This window comes from Nothoprocta perdicaria, unplaced genomic scaffold, assembly GCF_003342845.1.
Source record: "Nothoprocta perdicaria isolate Ctin4 unplaced genomic scaffold, notPer1 scaffold_107, whole genome shotgun sequence".
NCBI lineage: Eukaryota > Metazoa > Chordata > Aves > Tinamiformes > Tinamidae > Nothoprocta > Nothoprocta perdicaria.
The window spans coordinates 2,489,138-2,509,056 of NW_020454172.1; the positions used below are offsets into that span (position 1 = coordinate 2,489,138).

At 43.4% G+C, this 19,919-nt stretch overlaps 1 protein-coding gene and 1 long non-coding RNA gene across 2 annotated transcripts in view; one reads left to right on the forward strand and one right to left on the reverse strand.

The window, feature by feature from the left end:
• LOC112952907 overlaps positions 1-8,427 on the forward strand; it is a 28,643-nt gene extending 20,216 nt beyond the window's left edge. The window contains exon 3 of the long non-coding RNA XR_003250488.1: positions 8,278-8,427. This is a non-coding gene — a long non-coding RNA (uncharacterized LOC112952907). The remainder of the gene's footprint in view (positions 1-8,277) is intronic.
• GFRA3 (GDNF family receptor alpha 3) lies at positions 848-9,927 on the reverse strand. Its single transcript, XM_026045831.1, has 8 exons — positions 9,857-9,927; positions 6,253-6,528; positions 5,513-5,605; positions 4,858-5,203; positions 4,670-4,779; positions 3,662-3,796; positions 2,547-2,677; positions 848-2,240 (listed from the first exon to the last, which is right to left on the reverse strand). Exons 1-8 carry the CDS (start codon positions 9,897-9,899, stop codon positions 2,106-2,108), a joined length of 1,269 nt encoding a protein of 422 aa, XP_025901616.1. The 5' UTR covers positions 9,900-9,927; the 3' UTR covers positions 848-2,105.
• Positions 9,928-19,919: the final 9,992 nt, after the last annotated feature.

Sequence of the window (19,919 nt, forward strand, 5' to 3'; positions counted from 1 at the left end):
AATTTCTGTCTATAGCAGGATTTGTTTAACTGTAAAGCATCTTCCTTTGTACTGCAGGACATGACAGGAAGTTGCAATTGTAATGCATCATCCTATTACAAGGATTAAGAGCCACACTTCACACAAGCTGATATGGCAAAATGTTGTTGTTAGCATTTTGTGTATAATAAATACAATATAAATACTTTTCCAAAATCAACCTGTGTGAGAGCACTGGTGGAGGAATATGGGGGGAAAGAAAGGAAAGTTCACTGCAGATGGCTGGGAGATGAATGCCAAACCTGGGGCAAGTACAGATTGCTCACGGAAAGCTATGCTGTCATTCTTGCAGATGTCCTCACTGGTGCATGGGATATGGGGAAGAAAAACATTTTTTTTTCTTTCCTGTCACTCTCCTGTAAGCTCTGAAGATGGCAGAGCTTGCTACATTACAATCAAGAAACTTRACAAAGATTTCTAGTTTTGCCATGGGGAGGATGGCCAAATGTAGATCTCAAAGTCTTCACGTAAGATGAACTTTGTTTTCATTAAAGAGAGGTAACTAGCGCTTTCTCTTGATCCAGATAGCCACATCTCAGTAGGTAACGGGAAACATTAAAATTCATATTCCTTTGAATTAAGAGGACCTTGTTTCCTTTGCATGGAAAGTTGTTAATTCTCTGCCAGATAGAAGAGGTGGTTCTGCTCCATGCAGTGATTTTCCTGCTCTATTTGTCCAGGAAGAGAAGGCTGGAATTTGAAACTGAAATATCACTGCAGAGGGACAGTGGTTCCTATGCATGCAGCAGTGGGAAAAGCTCTAGTCAAAAGGTATCTGAGTGGGAATCACAGCATGTTATCTGGTTGGTGTCATTCTGGGCACAGATAAAGCAGACTGAAGAGATAGCCACTTGCTCTGCCTCTGTTAAGGATTGTAATATTGCTCAGCTGTGCATATTATTCAGATTTGTTGCATCTCATGGGATATGCAAGAGAAACTCTGTGGAGTTGCCTGGACCTGAATTCTTCACTCTCCTGAAAGCGCAAGCTGACTGATGAGGCAACTCTTTCAATTGATTGTGGACTATTAACCTATGCTCAGAAATCAATATTCACTTTAACACCACATTTTAACAGGCCAATGCAACAACAACAAAAAAATGGAGCAGTTACACAGTGCACACTTTTAYACTCAGAATAAACAGGTCATAAAATGGAACCTGGCAGCAGAGGCGGTTACTGGGCAGTGGGGCAGTGATAGATGAGTATGGGGAGGCGCAAGGCAAGTCCAGCTCTCTGAGGTCTTTGCACTGAACGTCTCAAGGGCATGTGGTGCATATAGCTACAGTGAGCCTATATACTTTCTCAAAACATTTCTAAAAAGGCACACTCTTAGGCCAGACAAAAGGTCAGGGTTAGCTGGGTAAGGCTAATTTCACTGAATTTGAGTATGGAAAGCCATCCCACATCTCTTGGTAGCCATGGCAGTGGCTACCACTGCAAGGGCAAAACAGCAAGAATTTAAACGAGAACACAGTATCCTTGATCTGGGATGGTGTTTTTCATATGCTAAAAAAAGAAAAAAAAAAGTATTTGAAATTTTTGAAAAGGGAATTAAATTTAATRCAGAACTGGTGTTCAACAGGAACTTTGGCTGTGTTTACAGCTACAGCGACAGCCCATCCTAGAATGCGAAGACTTWCAGGTTTTTTAGGCAAAGTTTTCTGCTGTGCTGTCTGACCAAGGAAGAACTCCAGAAGTTTGGACAGCAGGACAAACTGTATCAGTTTTTAACTGCAGTCAGTAAGCAAATTCTGTGTAAGTTCAGGGAGGGGGCAGAAATCAGACTTTTGTTTTTAAATACTGCCTTGGAAATTAGCCTGGCTGATTGTTCCTCAACATGCTAACATGGCAGAAGTGCCAGCGGGCAGCTCTCAATACAAACACAGCAGGGGGAAAGTGAGGTATAGCTGGGAGGAAGTTTTCAGTGACTGTGGTTCTGGGTGAAAGCTGTTCTATGCCTCTTTCTGGAAGCTGTCTGTTTGCCAAGAATCAATTAACAAGGAGATGCCTGGGCAAGGGGCAAGATTAATAACATGGGGGCAAGAAATGCCATTTGTGTCAAGTTAAGGTGGGTTGAGCAGCATGGTCAGAAACAAAGCCAGAGATGGCCAGGAAACAGCGGCTCCAGAATATACAGAGGAAGCCAGAGGCATACTGCTGTGTTTGGAGATGTCTCGCTGCGTCTTCACTTCAGCCACCTAGGAAATGTAAAGTAAGAATGAATCCCAGTTAGACCCACTCGTACGCAATCCTCTGGCTCCAAAGCCTCCAGTTTGAGCACTGGCATGAGACCACAGGAAGCTCCTGGGGCCAGGCCGTATGGTCTCAATTTTTGTTTGCCTGTGGAAAGAACAGCTTAAGTTGAGGTGGCCCAAGGTTCTGCATACTCATGCTCCCTCCCTTTGATGTCCAAAGTGACATGTTTCCAGATGCTGTTTTTTTGCAGATACTCTGTCTAGGCACCTTTACCCAGTGTGTTGTGCAGGCAACAAAGCAATGCATACCTGGGACATTTCTGAAGCAAGAGATGTGCTGGCGCTGTCACCTTGGAAGCTTAGGGAAGACGAATAAAACAGTTCTTCCTGTCTTTCCAGAGCTGCCTGCTTCAGGTGCATTTGAGACCAAATTGCATTTTCTACGAACAAAAGTAAAGCAAGAGTCTTACATGTTTTTCTTGCATGCACCTTGGAGTCTAGCACACACAAGTTTAAGGGAACTATATCAGGAAATGTGGTCAGTCTGTATGTGTCTGCCTTTTGATACAGAGAAAGCTCAGTGAGTGGCCTGTTGCTTTGTGGGTTTACTTGTGAGAACCAGAGGAGATTGTGAATCAGACTTGCACTGTGCTTGAGGACATTGGGGTCCCTGTGGAACATTGTCAGCTGACTGTTTCCTAAGGAGCAGATATGTAATATCTCAGGTTAGCTGTTTATGCTGTAGGTATATCTGTGGAGCTGGGTGTAAGGCTTTTCTATGAAGCAATAAAAATATTTAAATATTAATTATTTACTTAATGATGATGGTTTCTTTATTTGATGTACTTTGGAAGCTTTTATGGACATAAAATATTTAAATCTTATTTAAGTATTTTGCTAAAATGCTAGGGAGATAAAAGAAATGTAGACTTAGGATTGCACAGTTTTATGTAACAAGATTAGGGATTCACTGCTATAATGCTGAATTTAAAAACAGAGGCTGTGTCAGGAGTTACATGTCTTGTCCTAGTAAGTGACAGTCAAAGACAAGCATAGGAAAGGAGAAAAAATTTTAAAAAGCACCTCTTAAAATCTTGCTGCCCTGATGTTGTGACTCAGCAATCTATAGATGCAGCATATCTGAACCTCTACTGATGTTGATCTATTTATTTATCGCAACACCTTCATTTGCATGTTGCGTGGAAATAGCTTCAGGAACAAATGCTTGAGATGAACAGGCATTTTGGCAAAAGATACAGAAATACTTCTGAGAGCAAATCCAGGCTGGTCACAGCCTGGGCAGTACATCAYGGAAACAGTTAAGAAGAACAGAAAACTACATGTAGAAGTACCATGTAGGATTCTTAAATCAACAGGTTTTGAACTTCTAAGTGCTGAGCTGTCAGTTGTTCTGTGAAACTCACCAAGGCATTTATTGCTTTCAAACATGCTGAGTATCTGATCGCACTTCTCTTTCTGGTTGCCGCTGCTCTCACACGTGCACCACAGGGAGACCTCCACACTGAAGTTACTGACATAGTTGGGTGTCATAGGTGTGCCTGTCCCAAACCCCCGGAAAGTGGAATCAGATTTTACTTCAACCAAATGGAAGAATTACAATTAGTCTGCTTATCTGGTTACTATTAGTCCAAATACGTACATATAAATATATCTAAAGCCTTTTGCCAGAGAAATGCTGCACAGCTGTACTATGTCATTTAGCCAGAGTTCATTTATCATGAGAAAGGCAAAGAGATCTGGAAAACCAAAAGGTATTACCTAGATGCTGAGCTGTTCCCTCTCTCTACAACTCCCCTTTTAACAAAATGCATGTGGTACAGACCCCCAGGAAGTCACTCACAAGCAGTATTAGCAGATTGGCAGTGAATGTCTGGACTGAGACAACCTTCCCTCTAACAGCTGGCAGCTATCTCTATGAACACTGTTCTTGGTGGCTCTGGGAGGCTAGCTTGTACAACTTCCACAAACCTTTAACTGTTCAACAATGAGACAATGTCAGGTTTAACAAGGATCCTACTGGATTCTGCTGTGATGGCAAAGCTTTGTAATGTAGTTTCTGCTGCAGGAATGTTTTGTTCATACAGCAAAGAGGCACTGGGGGTCAAACACTSATAGCAGTTTGTACCAGCTGCTGCATACAGGAGTGCAAGAATATTGGGCAAGTGCTGCTGCTCTAATAGCAGAGGATGGGACTAAGCAGAGTGACAAGTCTCATGAAATGCATGGACTGAATTTACATCACAACATCACAAACAAGTAGGAGCACTAGCATCAGGATAGGGCACATTCACTGGCACACTGAGTGTTATGACCTGCAGCAGAGCAAGACAGTCTCCCACAACATGAGGAGTGTGCCTGCAAGCTTACTACCTGTAAGCATACATCCCAATTATCCTGTGAGTATCACTTACCAATCATGCCCATGTAGGCCTGCAGACATGCAGCATGGTTGTGCTGAGAGCAGCCATCTGGGGACATGTCTGTAGGTTGGCAGTTTTGCTGGAAATCAGCCAGTCGGGATCTGTAGGAAGGAAAAGAAGATGATCAKTGTCTATGTGGTTCTCCTCTTTTGGCTAATGTCCTGTGCTGCCAGACCTACTTGCAGATGTGGTCTTCCAAACATGAGTCCAAAAGCCAGAGGCAGTTGGGTTTGGTGTTATACTGGAAGGAGCAGTCAGGTACGATAGTTTTCCGGCGTCGTTCCCCGCAGCGTTCATCTTGACACGGACAGAATAGGATTGTTTTAGTGAAATCCTCAGGGACTTTCTCAAAGAAATTTCTAAGYGCTCTGTGGCATTTGCGACGATCACACATGTCCTCACTTCCTGCTCCCTTAGTGCAGATAGAGGCATAATCTGTGCGCAGGCGAACACATTTTTTGCTCAGATTACAAACATGAGTTGCTTTCAGGCATGGATTTGTTGCATCTGCTGCTAACTGCGAGCCTACAAAGACAAAAGAAATCCCAGAGCAATGAACTATTTTTATTGGCAATGTTAGGATGTTTCTTTCAGAGAATGCATCACTGTGAGTTATTCCGTGTTTCATGGAGGTTGGGACTGTGGCAGTATCTACAAGGGTAGGGTTAAGGGTTCAAGGTAGGGGCCATATGTAAGCAAGTACCCAAAGAAAGCATGCTTCTGATTAAAGGYGTTAAACCCATTACCCAAAACATTTTTCTTCCTTAGAAATTTCAACCCCTGAAAAGTTAATAAAGGGCAGCATAATATCATGTAGCCTCTTAGAACCCCTACCTGATACCAGAGCTGCCAGTTTATTGTAATCTGTCTTCCAGTGTTCTTCATTTGCTGGACTCTCATAYGGGGAGGTCTCCAGATTGAAATAACCTAGGCAAGATGCAAAATGTTTTATGAAGTAGGAGAATTGCTCTGTGACCAGCGTATGCTTTTGACTGACTTTCTTATTTGTGCTTGACTGTTTCCTCGGGCTGAAGCTCAGGGAGGCTCTGCCTTGCTCAAAGCTAACTGCCAAGCACGGTTCTGTTGAAGGGAGAGAGTGCTATTGCGCAGTAGGAGCATTACCTGTTACCACTGGAGTTCCTCTAGCTGCAGTTGGTTTGCGTGGTGTGGCTCAGTGCTGCTGAGCATTAGCAGCCTATGTGCTCCCATAGGTGGAAGCATCCTGGTGAAGCTGGAGAAATGCAGCAGCGTTAGGGTGCAATTTCATGGTGTTTTATCRACTCATGTCCATTTCCAGGGATGGAAAGGAGATACTCAGGTGATTTTCACAGGAATCTGCCTTCAGCACTCAATTTAAATCTCTTAAGTAGCTATCTTTGGTTATTACGATTCCTGGTATATTTGAAGGGTCAATCCCAGAGCAGATCATTYTTCTGAGCTTATCAAACAGAGCAACAACTCCTCACTAGGAAACGTGGTTCCTAAGTGATACCTGCAGTGTTAGGAAGTGGCCTCTGACAGCTGTTTTCAGGTGAGGAGCCTTACTAACACCTATACATTTATAATCATCTCACCATCTGTCATGCTGGAGTGAACGGTCCAGAARATGCGCAAGCAGTGCTCCTGTCTCCTCATGCGCCGGTGACACTTGCAATGCAGTAAAGAGCTATTTCCAAGGACCAGCTCTGCTTGCAGACATCTGTCCCTGCTTTGGTGATCTAGTGGAAGGAAGCGAGTTCTAGCAAGGACACAGCTTTCCAGGGTCCTGTAGGTGCCGTTGCAGGTGGAGTCCAAGAGGCACAGCTGCTCCGCTGCTATGCAGTCACTCCTGGGCAGGGCCAGGAGGTCTCCTGGGCAAAGAGGGAAAGGAAGGGGTGTTGGGAGTTCAACTGTGGTGAATGGATGAACGCGAGTACCTTGGTGCTGTTGGGATCCTTTATTCAGCACCCGCCCCCTCAAAAGGCAGAGTCATTGTGGTCCTTGTACAGGCTAGTAGGGAACAAACACTCTAATTCTTCAGAAACAAAAAGGTGAGTATTAATGCACAAAAGGAGGAAGAAATGACCAAAGGAAATATATATATATATAAATTTATCAGCTGTAACTTTTAACCTGGGCAGAGTCATGAATGCTCTGTATTTGCCCAGAGCATTAAATCCCTATGGGAACCTCAGTGTTGTTGAGGGCTGGGTCACATACAGAGAAAGGAGCAAGCGTGAATACCATACACTGTGTGCTACGAGTCGGGGCTGCTGCCACTACCCAGAGGAGGGGTGGAACAGCCACTTTGAAACTTAGGAATAACAATATGCATTAGCTGCATAATAGAAGAAGCCTTAGTATGAGATGCAAGTAMTTTCATATCAAAGAAGTGGCAATACACGACTAATCTACAGTATGTAGAACCCAGTCCTGGAAATACCTGCTAACAATGCTGGGATGTGTGCCTGGTTTGCCTGCCTTCATCTCATGGTCTCTTCTGAACTCAGTGTATCCATTTGTATTTTGTAGCATGCACACATAAGCATATATATATATATATGTGTGTGTGTATATATATATATATAATATATATAATATATATAATATGTGTGTGTGTATGTATATGTGTGTGTGTGTATATATACACACATATATATATGCACACACTCATTTCTCCCTTTTTTTTAGAATAGAAAGTATATAATGTAATTCTTTATTATGGTGTTAAATAATAACAAAATAACAATGTAACCTTTAAAACTTGTCTTCTTTTCTTTTTTTTTATTGTTGTTGGTTAGTTGATTGGTTTTTGTTTGTTCTTTGTTACATKGACTTTGTTCTCTTCTAATAATAATATTTAGAGGTGTGAGAGAAGGGGGCTCTGATATCATTTTGTCTCTGGTAAAAGTCAGCAGTAGGTGAATTAACTATATTCTTTCTTCATTTTTGTAGCATATCAATCTGTTACAGTACGATTACGATGCTTGCTAATAGAAATTACATGCAGGATAGGATGCTTCCCTTAAGGACAATATTGCTTAGCTTGTTTTAGGAAATGACTGCTCTGAGCCTATCATCTACTTTGGATGTTCTTTGGATATATGTTCTTGCTTATCTTTTTCCTTTTTCAGCAGGTACAGTACTACTTTTTCAATCTGCCTACTCTAAAGGTTAGAAAAAAMTCTTGATGTAACTTATATTATCTGGTATACTATCTTCACTAGCTATTTTGTTTTCTTGCTTTATTCTCTGTTCRATAGCTTATTTGCCGTGGCCCACACCATTCCATGCTAGTCTGCTGCTCAAAGCTTCTACTTTTCCTGCAGCCCAGTAGTGTTATATAGGTGTCTTCCTCCGCCTTGTACATATTTCTTGGTTTTTAGAACAACTGATTCTTCTTTGTGTTAATCTGTATGTGATGTACAGACTGTATGACTTTGTAAGTGCTCTGGAAAAAAAATACCTCTCACCAGAAATGTTTTGTACCCAGCACCATGGGTTTTGGTTAGTCATTACTCCTAGGCRCTATCTTAATAACCATACTGAGTGTGATTACATCCTGCGAGGTTGCAAACAATGCAAATTCCCAACACTAATTGGTCTATTATTTCCAGTAGGTTGGAATTCTAATCTCAGCAAACGAATATACCCCAGCAGGCAAGATCGATGTACCATCTCTAGCAGCGTCCCATCTCCAACTGTGACCTACAGCAGCTCARTAGTAAGTTTATAAAAGAATAGGACATACTTTCCAAGCCTTCAGAATTCTGCTTAACAAGTACCTGAGCTTGAAATGACATTTTAAAAACCTTGAAGTGATATGGTAATTGCCAGACTAGATCAGATCTGGATGTTAGTGGATTTTTTTACCACAGGCCTCTTAATAGGTCCTTTGGGTAAAGCTATAGAAAACCTCAAAGCAGAAAAATTAAGAATAGCTCTCCTCTAGGAACTTCACCTAGTACCTTCAAATAGTTATGCATTCTCTTAAATCCTAATATGTGACACTTTATTTCATTATTAAAAATATTTACTTAGTATTTAAAACTCCACATAATCTCATAAAAGAATTAATGTTCTACAGTCTGGGCTTCAGAAAGCATTAAAGTGTATATAGCAGACCTTCTGTAATTAAAATATAGAAGGAAAAAAGCTAATATATGCACTATCCATGATTATTTACACCTTGGGACAAAGGGATAGCTAACACAATACATGTTTATTTCTCATTTTACTTCGTCATATATTTATTGCAAGAGAGGACAACTGCAGAGGGGAAACGTTTCCTTTATTAAATACAGATTAACTAAGAAGCATTAGTATTTGGAAATGAGAATTTTGGGAAATCTATGGTGATCACATGGTGGTAARTGCTACTGAGATCTCAGTGCAATAGTCCATTTTGCAGTTTGTAGCAGCAGCAACTGCAGCTTTGACTGGTAAAGCATAGGCATCCTGTAGACAGGGTCTATGGGCACTTTAGAGCAGTTTCCTAACCTAGGAAAGGAAACCASTGTGTTCTGGTTACACGAGCTACAAAGACTGTATGAAAGATKAAATGAGGAGTCATTTCTAACCTCAACTCTTGGGATTTGGCAGTAGTAGGTGCTAAGGCAGGACAAATGGCTTAAATGCACAGCTGCCACTTTGCAGGAGCGCCTTGAATTGGTCTTTGCAGAACAAGCCTCAGCACAGAAAACTACTAGCCTGAAACATTGCAGAAGCCCAAGGTCTGCATGGAAGGGGATAGCAAAACACGAGCTCTCAGCAAAGTCATCAATGAGAGAAGTAGGGTAGGAATGTGCTCAGAAAAGTCATCTCCTCCAAGAGTSAGAAGAGCTCTTTGCCAGAGGAAAGGCATTTTCTCCACCCTGGGCATCACTTCACTTTGGTCACATCCATATTTGCAACTCATGTTTTGGGTCAGAGGGACAGTTTGGGTTCCCTGTTCGGAAAAGCTGCCTCCAATGCTGCTGCCCGCGCCCCAGGGTGGCCATGGCCGGAGCTGGGGGACAGTGTCTCCCACCCGGGACACGCTGCCAGCTCGGAGCAGCCATGGGAAGCCGCGACCGTTCAGGAGGTGCCAACCTGGCGCGACCACCGAGATCCTGGAGCAGGGAGCCGCCAGCTCGGCCCCGACGGGAGCGCCCATCCCGCCCATCCAGACCCGGCCTTGCCCGCACCCCGCGGCGTTACCGGCTCGGGAGAGGAGCAGCCCCAAGAGCAGGACGAGCCCCATGCTGCAGCTCGGCGCCGCCGTCCTTCCCTCCGCGCCCTGCGGCCGCAGCTCACATGCTGCGCGCAGCCCGCCGCCGTCGGAGCGCCCGCCGCCTCGACTCCGCTCGGCACGGCTGTCCGGCTCCGCTCGGTTCGGCTCGGGACAGCGTGCCCGGCTCGGTTCGGCTCAGCACTGCGAAGCACAGCGTGCTCAGCTCCGCTCCGCTGGGCTCGGTTCGGCTCAACACTGTCCAGCACAGCGTGCGCAGCTCCGCTCCGCTCGGTTCGGCTCAGCACTGCCCAGCACAGCGTGTCCAGCTCCACTACGCTCGGTTCAGCTCGGTTCGGCTCAGCACTGCCCAGCACAGCGTGCCCGGCGCGGCGCCGCCCCCGCCGGGTGCTGCCGGTGGACACCGCCCCGCGGCCCGTCCCCCCCACGTGCCCGGCGCGGGGAAGCGGCCGGACGGGCAGGGCGGGGGTGGCGGCTCGGCCCGGCTCGGCTCGGCGGTGCTGGCTGCGCGGGGCAGCACAAGACCTGTGAGCCAGAGGCTGGTCGGGGGCGGGGACAGTGTCGCTTCCTGGGGGAGGCCTGGGTGCTCCCTGCTCCTGGGAGGGTGGCCGTGAGCCCCTGGCCCCATCCCAGACTCCAGTCTAAAGGGCTTCACTTCGGGATCTTGCCTGATCCAGCTGTACCGTGCTGCCCAGTCCTCCAGTATTGTACTGAGGACGGCAGAGGTGAGAGTCTAGCTGGCTTTTAGACGGCCGTGGCTCCTTGTGGGACAGAGCCATTTTTTTAATCTGCAAGGAATTAGCTAATGCAGGGGAAAAAACAAAAACCCTCCAATGCATACACATCAAACATTAGTATACAAAAATATACCAACAGATCCAACCTGTGAATCTGTTGTTTGCACAAGTAGAGACCTACCCTTTGTGACCAAAAAGCCCAACAGAAAGGGTAATAATTGTGCAAACAAATTAAGTAATCATAATCTAACTCAGTGCTGCCCTCTTCTTGGATTCTGAAACGGAGGAATCCTTACTGCTGTAAGCTGATGTGAGAGAATATTTGTGGATGTGAGCAAGTTGTCTGCAGCCACTGAGGGCTCTTATTCCTCCCTAGAGAGGAGAGAAAAGCATCTCACTGTGTCTCAAAGTCTAATCAGTGAAAGGAGCTTAATGAACATGGTGGGTGGAACTGAGCCCTTTTGTAGTAAAGTGCTTGCTAAGTTACCCTCCAGGGGAGGGAAGAGAGCAAAGTTAGATTGCAGAGAAGCTGAGAGAGAAAGGGCTGACAGAAGACAAGGGCGAAAAGGGGAAGTGGGCTGGTCTTGTGAATCCTCAGCGCTTTTGTGAGAAATGGGAAGAATAAATATGGTGAGATGGAAGTCAAACTTACAACTTTACGAAGGAGAGCAGTTGGGATAGTTACTATGACTGGACTTGTGCTTTGTAGTATACACACTAGTGCACAAGTGAGGAGTAACAATCGGGAAGAGATGTTGACTTGTGTCATGGATGCATACACTTGCTTTGAGAAGCAGGAGAAATTTTTCTGGCTAATCCAAGTGGTTACTGAAAGGGAAGTGAACGAGGCACCATTATTTGTATTGCTGGCTAGCTACCACTAAAACCAAGCAGAATGACCCAGCGCACAGCAGCGGGGGAGCCTGGGCTTCTGCCAGCACAGGCGTGCCTGTTGTTTGGAAGCTTGGGGAATGTGTTGCTGACTTTCTTTGTACAGAAGGTGATGAGGCCACTGGAGGGAAGGGAAGCCTGCAGTTTGCTGTAGATGGCAGGCACAGTCCCTTAAGAATATGAATGTGGTGAGTAGTTTGCCTAATAGTGACTGWCAGCTTGCAGTCCTTGGGAGGAGAAGTGTAAGAACAGCAAAGCAGAAGTAATAGACTAAGCAGACACAGATTTCAGTAAACTTGGTGAACTGATAGCCAATGGCTCATGGAGAGAAGGCTGGAAAATGGGAAATGTAGYGCATGCCTCGAGAAAGGAAAAAATGTAAAGCATTAATCTTCGTGCTCTAGGAAAATTCTGGAATGCATAAATAATTTGTTAGTGTCTGTAAGATAACAGCTTTGCAACTTGCCTCAAAAATGGACTTGCTAARGACCAATGCAGCTTGCTCTACCGCAGATTAACAACTTTTGTAGGTAGGGGAGAAACCGAAGAAACCATCTGTCCCGTAGATCTTTTAAAGGCAGCTCTGGACAGGTCAGTCCAGTCCAGCTGTTCAAGCGGATTAGATCAGAGGACCTTTCAAGGTCCTTTCTAGCCTGTTTTTCTGATTCTGTGGTTATAAATCTTGACCCAAAGCCCACTGAAGTAATTCATTARCTCCATTTTGAATTATGCTCTGTAGCACATGAGAAGGGGAGGGGAAGTTCTTTTTGTGTATTAAAACTGGATGCTGTGGCAGCATTTTCAGGTTGCCTTGGCAAGTGTCCAAGTAAAGGGACTGCAGCTTGATGTGTTGGCCAAGGACCATTCTCAGCTTTTGAAAACTTCTATGAATCTTTGCCTAGGAACCAGTGGCACACAGTATGGTTTGTTTATTCTTCCCTCACCTCCCCACCACACTCACACACACAGTAAGCAGTACTTTAACCTYATTACAGATCTCAGAGAGTTGGATAATTACCAGCCCCTTCTGACAAGAGCTTTCATCACTCTTTCCATTTGAAATTGTATAGTCCAACTGTGACCTATGGGGGTCATATGCCACTTTAATGTGGAATATCTCAGGGATCGGTTTCTCTAATTCCCTGGAAGGTCCAGGCCTTTGACCTAGTCAAGCAGCTGCAGAAACTGTGATCAACTGTGATCTGATTTCCTCAGCTTTTAGTGCTGATTTGATGGTTTATCTTCTCCCTTTTTTGCTCTTTACAGGTTCAAATAGGTTCTGGCTGATTTGGGGTTGGCTTATGTCAGTAAGTTCTGCAATGAAAGACACATGACTGTGAACCATAGTAAGGAAATTCTTGTCAGAGCTTTGTCAGTATTTTGTATATCTGGCACTATATCATCACTTAGTTGCTTAAACATGCCCAGATGTACACCAGCTCATTCAAACTGTTATCCTTGTAGAGTTGTCACCTTGAAGCAGTGACCTGTCTGAACTCATAAAGTCAGTTTGCATGCAGATTCTTSAAGGGCAGAGCCAGGCAGTCTTATTTATCTTCCTTTCCATAGAGTTCATGGAGAGTTTGCTCCTGAGCAACTTGCTGGTGGAGGGTATCCTTTCTGAATATACTTGTGTGATGGGCTATCCTTTCTGCTGAGCTGCGGGCAGCGTTCTATAGTCTGTCCTGGTAAGGCAACCAGTTATCTTACAGAGTCAGAGCCAGCATTAATACAAAGCTGCACAGTTCCCTTCTGCCTAACTTCAAACCCATGAAGACAGAACTTACTCTGACTCCYGGAGAAAACCATCTTCCTCTGAACTTTTATTCTCTTAGGTAAATACTTCCCTTCTCAAGGTACATAGAAACTCAAGAGGATAACTGTGTGTAGGCTGACCAGGCATCAAGTTTGTAGTGCCTATTTCATAATCATTTCATTCTCAGGGAAGCTGTGTGGTTTGAACTGTTGCTGCTGAGAATCATAAACCAAAGAGAGATAACTGCTTTTATAGTAGTCATGGGAACCTTTTCACCACTATGCACTACAAGTAGCACAACCAATGCAGTGCTATACAATTCCTCTCCTCACTCCTCCTGCTACCACCTTAGTTTGCTTCCCATTTTTGTTTAATTCATGATTCTGGATCCTCAGATCCTTGTAATACAGATTACTGCCCAAGATTCTCTAATAAAAAATAGTAGTCCTATACTACCCCATGTACAGGGTCTCCCAAAGCATTACAATAAAAATAATTTTATTCTCTGTATGGACGGGAACCCACAGCATACGTACTTCTTTTTCCTATCAGTCAACTTGAGTTACTGGTGGGGGAAGTACTAATGACTCTCCTATTATATTGGATAGCAGCTATTAGAATAAATTAATTAGCATAAAAGTAACTCTTTGTATGTCCACAACTCCATAATGAAAGGGGTTAATAAAGCTAGTTAAGGGATACATAACTACAGAGAGATCAGTGTACTCTTGGTTTTACTGTTGAATAACTGGATATAGAGCAATGACTGGTCCAAGGTCATTCAGTGAATCTCTGATAGTAGAGCTGACTGTAGAAGCCACAATTCTGGATCCTGTTCCTCAGGTTATTACTCAGTTCAGGGTATTAGGTGTACTATTGGCATACACATCATATTATTATATAACCATGCTTTGAAGTAAAGGAGAATATTTGATTACTAACCCTGCAAGCCAGCAGTTGATATTCCTAGCCTTTATACTACTTCGGGTGCTTGTTCACACGCCACCTGTAAGAGTGTGGAAGCCACAGGCACTTAAACTGAAAGACTTTTCGCCTTATACTGTCTTTAATACTACATTTGCTTTCCTCTTCCTACAAATAGCACCTTCCAAAATGTGGTTAAAAATCTTAAACTTCCCCTTCTGGATTCATTGTCTCATTTTTCTTCACTATTACTTCCTTTTGTAGGCCAATTAGTTAATTCCTGGCATGTCTTGACTTCCACCACTGGTTAGTGCAACTTAGCTGGCTGTTAGCTATTGATACTGGAACCCTTCTGCTTTCTAATCCTTCTGCCCAATGCCTTTTCAGAGTCTCCTCTCCCATGACATGTTATCTTGGTTAGGAGAAGATAAATAAGGGCTGCTCTGTCTCATCTTGGGGAGAAGGGCTTTGTGATGAATATTTTTGAACACAAAAAGGAAAGCATGTTGATCCACCTTCAGCCTAAGGCAACCAAATGCCTCATGTGCAAAGTTAAGAGGATGACTGACAATTCCAATGCTGTTGACCATAATGAGGATTAATTTGCAACTCTGACATACAGTTTGCCAACTATTTTCTTCCCTACCAGAACAGTTCACCTAAAAGATCCACAACTCAAAAGAAGTTGAGACCACATGTCAAAGGCCTTCCATTGGCTTTGCTGTCCCAATAAGAATCTTCTCAAGGGCCATAGTAAGAGTGACGTAGTTCTTTGGGTTCAACAGAGTGGTCCAGATGGATGTCTAGTTACTAGAACAATAAACAGTGAGTACAACTCAGTTTCTGTGATAGGGGAAAAAAAAGCTTGGGCTTTTACCAAGAGAATTTCAGTCAGGAATTCTTTGTGTTATTCTTGAAGTTCATTAGAGCTATCACATTTTATCTCCTCAGACTGCATCCAGGCTATGAAGGAGTTGATACAGTTCTTAAAAGTTGTAGTAAGAACTCATTCAACTGGTTTGGATGCATGGCAGTCATACATATCCATGTTACATCTTATTTTAGAATATGTATGAGGTGCAGACGCTGTTCTGTGGATCAAGTCCTTTCAACATGCCAGTGCTGTTTTATCATTAGTTGCTCCTCTCTACAMTGGTGGGAAGATCCTTACAAAATCTCCAAAATGATGGTATACCACTGTATTAAAGCATGCAACAATTTGGGTGATGTACTAGGCATTTCTCCTCTGCACCTGGGACTACCACAGTCAGAGAAGAAAGGGTTTGAAGAAAGGGTTTGACCAAACAATTTTTTTTTTGCAATATATGCCAAATTACTCAGTTGCATCTTATTTAATATAGTGCTCATCTTCTGAAGATATATTTTACAGAATTTGATCACTGAAACAACCCTTTTTGAGTCAAAACCAGAGCTTGCCACTGATGAATCTCACTGCCTGTCAGTGAGCAGAAGATGCTGAAACTTGAGCAGCTGAGCCTGGACCATTTGTAAGACTAATAGCTTATACTAATAGTAATACTTACTAATAGCTTACTAATAGCTTACTACTTACTTACTTACTACTACTTACTACTACTTACTTACTACTTACTTACTTACTAATAGCTTACTACTGCAGGAGGCAGCATAGAGGAAGGCTGTGCAAACACTTCTTTGCCTGGGCTAATATTTACAGCACCACGCTCTACTCTTTGCAGGGCTAGAGACAGACACCAGACACTCACAACTCACATTAACACCTGTACACTATAGAAACATTAACCTAAAACAAACAGGCCAGCAGAAGTTAATGTCTATATTCATAGAAAACCAAACAAAACCTTTTTCATTTCCTAACACAAGTGCAAGTGCCCTAAACAGCTCTGGCTACTCATTGCCAAAGACAGTTCATGTATTTGCGAACTAAAGCAGCTATTCAAATTTTCCAAATTTTATGTATTTATTTATTTGCTTCAGTACCTGTGGCATTTGGCCACTTTGGGCTCCAATAGTGCTATTATTTTTCTTCTATCATTAAAGCATTCAAARCTAGTCCTTTATTTTAGCCTCAGTTTTGTTCACAACAAGAAGGCTAAAAGACAAAGACATTTAGATGTTTGTCTGCATAGCTACAATATTATGTATCTCAATAGATAGACTATATCTTTGGTTAAAATAACTCTCTTCAAGTCATTCCACAGAAAACAGGAACTAGCAAATTTATGTGATATTTGTTGAGTGATTAACGTGATTGATGTGCTGAGAAACAGAGCTTTAGTGCAGAGGGACCTTGAGAAATTCAAGGCCTGGCCTGACAGAGACTTGTGATTTTCAGGAAGAAGCTTGAAATTCTGCAACAGGGAAGAATGATCCCATACATACAGACTGAGAACTGACTGAGAAGCAGCCCCACTGAAAAGAACTTGGATGTTGCACCAGTGTGCCATCATCCTAARACAAACCAGTTACTACGCTATCTTAGGAAGAGCATCACTAGGGAATTGAGGAAAGCTTTTCCTTTCTGCTTTGCACTGGTGAAGCTGTGTCTGGAAATACTATGTGCAGTTTCCTACCCATCAGGCTCAAGAGGGATGTGGAAGAACTAGGGAATATCCAGTGGATAGCTATGAAGATGGTAGCCTATGACCCTGCAAAGAGAGGTTAAGGGAACTGGGTGCGTTTGGCATGTGATATAGCAAGTGATAGTGGCCACAAGGAGTAGCTTGAGGGATTCAGACAGGACACTGAAAAAGCTTTTTCACTAGTTAGTGCAATACTAGAAAAGGTTATTCCAGGAAATGTTGGAGTCTCCATCTTTGAGCATATCTCAAGGCTTGTAGGAAAAGCCTGACCTGCTCTAGTGTTGATGATAGTACCACACAGAGCACCTAGAGCAGGATCCGGACTAGAGAATCGCTAAATGCCTTCCCACCTGCTTGTCCAATTGCATGACTAGTGTGCACATTTGACTGACAGGTTCTGGAGCAACCTAAGTCATGAACAGCTCAGGAGACTGTGAGGGGAATCACAAAGTTTTCCTTACAGAAAAGAACAAGTTCCTTCTAACAACACTGCTGTACTACTTTGAGCCTTATTTTTTTTTTTCAAATACAAAAACATAGAGCAAGTAGCAATCTCATCCCAGAGTTARTCTTAATAATTCTTTTCACTACATTTTGATTAGAAGACATTTAAGTGATGCACAATGAGCGCTGCAAATGTTGGATTGTTGTTTTGATCCTGATATATTGAGAATGCATATTGCCAAAGCATCTACTTGCCCTTTCCTTGCCTGAAGTGAAGCTAAATGAACATGCAGGACAACAGACGTGGCAGCGGCAAGTCAGCCTCAGACACGTACTGCAGTGCCTTGGGAGCAGTAGTCACAGAAATACAGGCTGTACTGAGCATGGTTACAGACAGAAAAATAATGGACCTCAGAGCAAGATTTTACTGCTTCTGTAGGCTGACAAGGTGTCTAAACAGATGCAAGAGAATCAGGGTGTAAGAACGTGTGTAAGGCTAGTTTCCCTAGATTCAGTAGCAATCCCACAAGCTACTTTCAGYAGTGAAAGAGACTGGGTTTCTGTTCATTCGGACACCCTCCAGGTGAGGGTGATTGGAGGATGACAATGGAGGCTCCAGCTACTTTCAATAGGACTTTATTTTAACCAGTCCTGCACACTTTCACCTTTTTGGCTATAACAGAGATGGGCACATGGCAGGGCAGCACCACAGGGACTGATGTTTACTTTGCATCTTATCAGCAGTTTTAGATGCTTTAGAGACTGCCAGGAAAGACCCAGGTACAGCCGCTCCCACATGGCAGGACTTTGAACCACTACATCGGGTGCTGTGTCCAGATGGACAAGGCTTTTCTACCAGTCCTGCCCCTGGCAACAAGGTTTCTAGGACTGCCAATTTATTTGCTTGCCTTAAAAAAAAAAAAAAAAAAAAAAAAAAAAAAAGGCATACAGTTTATTACTAGCCCTAAGACCCTAAGAACTATCCATGAGATACTATTAGCAGCCTGGTATGCTACCTCACTGCTCATCGTGAGAGACTTTAAAGAAACTGTATCACGAGTATGCTCATGAATCTCTAAAGACTTAGGTAATTTGTAATAAAATGGAAGATAATGTCCCAGCTAAAGYCCCAGATCAGAGCCCAACTCACTGCGTGCTCAGAGTTGAGAATGTAGTAGAGTTAGGAGTAAGTAACACAAAGGAGTATAGAGCTATCTCTGCCTGATCACATACCTATGGTTCCTGCACTGGGGTCTGCCCTGGTGGTGAGGGGTAAGGCTCAGGAACATGAGATAGGCTGCTAGGCTCTGCAGTTTGTTTGTGCCATCTTCCAGGCGATACCTGTCCTCATTCCCTCTCTTTTTTCCTAGGAGTGAGATGAGCTGGAAGAGCAGTTGCTGTGCCAGGGCATAGCCGTGGTCCCTGGCTGTGCTGCATTAGTGCCATCTTGTGGGTCCCTTCCCAGATGGATCCTGGGAGGCCTGGGCAGAGCCCTAACAGGCAAGCGGCCAGGGAACTACAGCTTTGCCACTCACCCAACACATTAAAGACAAGCATCCACAAAGTGGTGTGAAGTAAATATTGCTATGTTTATTCCTATCATCCCCACAGATGCATGGGAAAGGTGATTCTCTTTTACCATGGAGTAAGATGCTAGGGCTCTCACATGGGTTCTGCTAGGTAAGAACTGATAGGTGAATATGGATCCATCTTCTGAGATTCATGTCTCAAAAATATTCTCCTTGGGGCAGAAAAAGTTAAAAGATAACAACAGAACAAATGGCTGTAGATTACAATTCTTTGTCCTTTGGCACCTAACTGAATTTTGACAGAAAAGCGGTTTGGTTCTTATCCTCTGCTACCATTGCCTCCATTTTGTACCTTTTTGAATTAAAGTTGCAAACTTTGTGGTGAGAGGTAACTTGGCTAATATACAAACTGCTACTGCATGATAATTAACCAACAATTAGCATGAATATTTGTTTAGCTTGGTAATATTTGAACTTCAGGGGTCACAAAACTAAGGCCATTCTCCTATTACACACATTCTCAGAGCCCCTTTCAAARCTTTGGGGTGGTAGAAGAGGCAAGATAGAGCTTCATCCAGCTGTGGTCAGTCTCTGAAAACAGCCACCCTTAGCAGCTCTATAGGAGGATATAAAAAACATCTTTCGAAACAATTTGAGCAGCTTTCTCCTACAGAAAGCTGTCTCATAACCTCCTCTAGTGGCTGCTGCTACGTATGTAAAGCTATCAGAGATTCAGGCTTGTCATCCCCACCCCAAACAGTCTAAATGGAGATATCTGCAATTCAATTACAGTGAGCTGCTATTCAAGAATTAGYTGCAAGTGATGTTTAATAGGTGATCTTTGGGAAGGCCATGGCTGGCATATCAATAAAACATAACAGAGAAGTTACGGTTTTTCTGACTCTCACTGTTGATTTTCAATAGAGGTAGTTGCCGGAAACTGACTTGCTGGGCATACTGATCCTGACTGATACCGGGCTAAGAAAATGCCATTTTAGATAATCAGAAACATGTGCATGCTTACCTTTCTTAACACTGAATTGCCACAAGGAGGGGAGAACCCTGCTAAAACACCGTGGTTTGTTCTAGCTCTTTATTATTCCAGTCATGACAAATAACAACAAAAATCTACATTAAACAGGAACATGCAGACCCATGTCTGGAGCAGG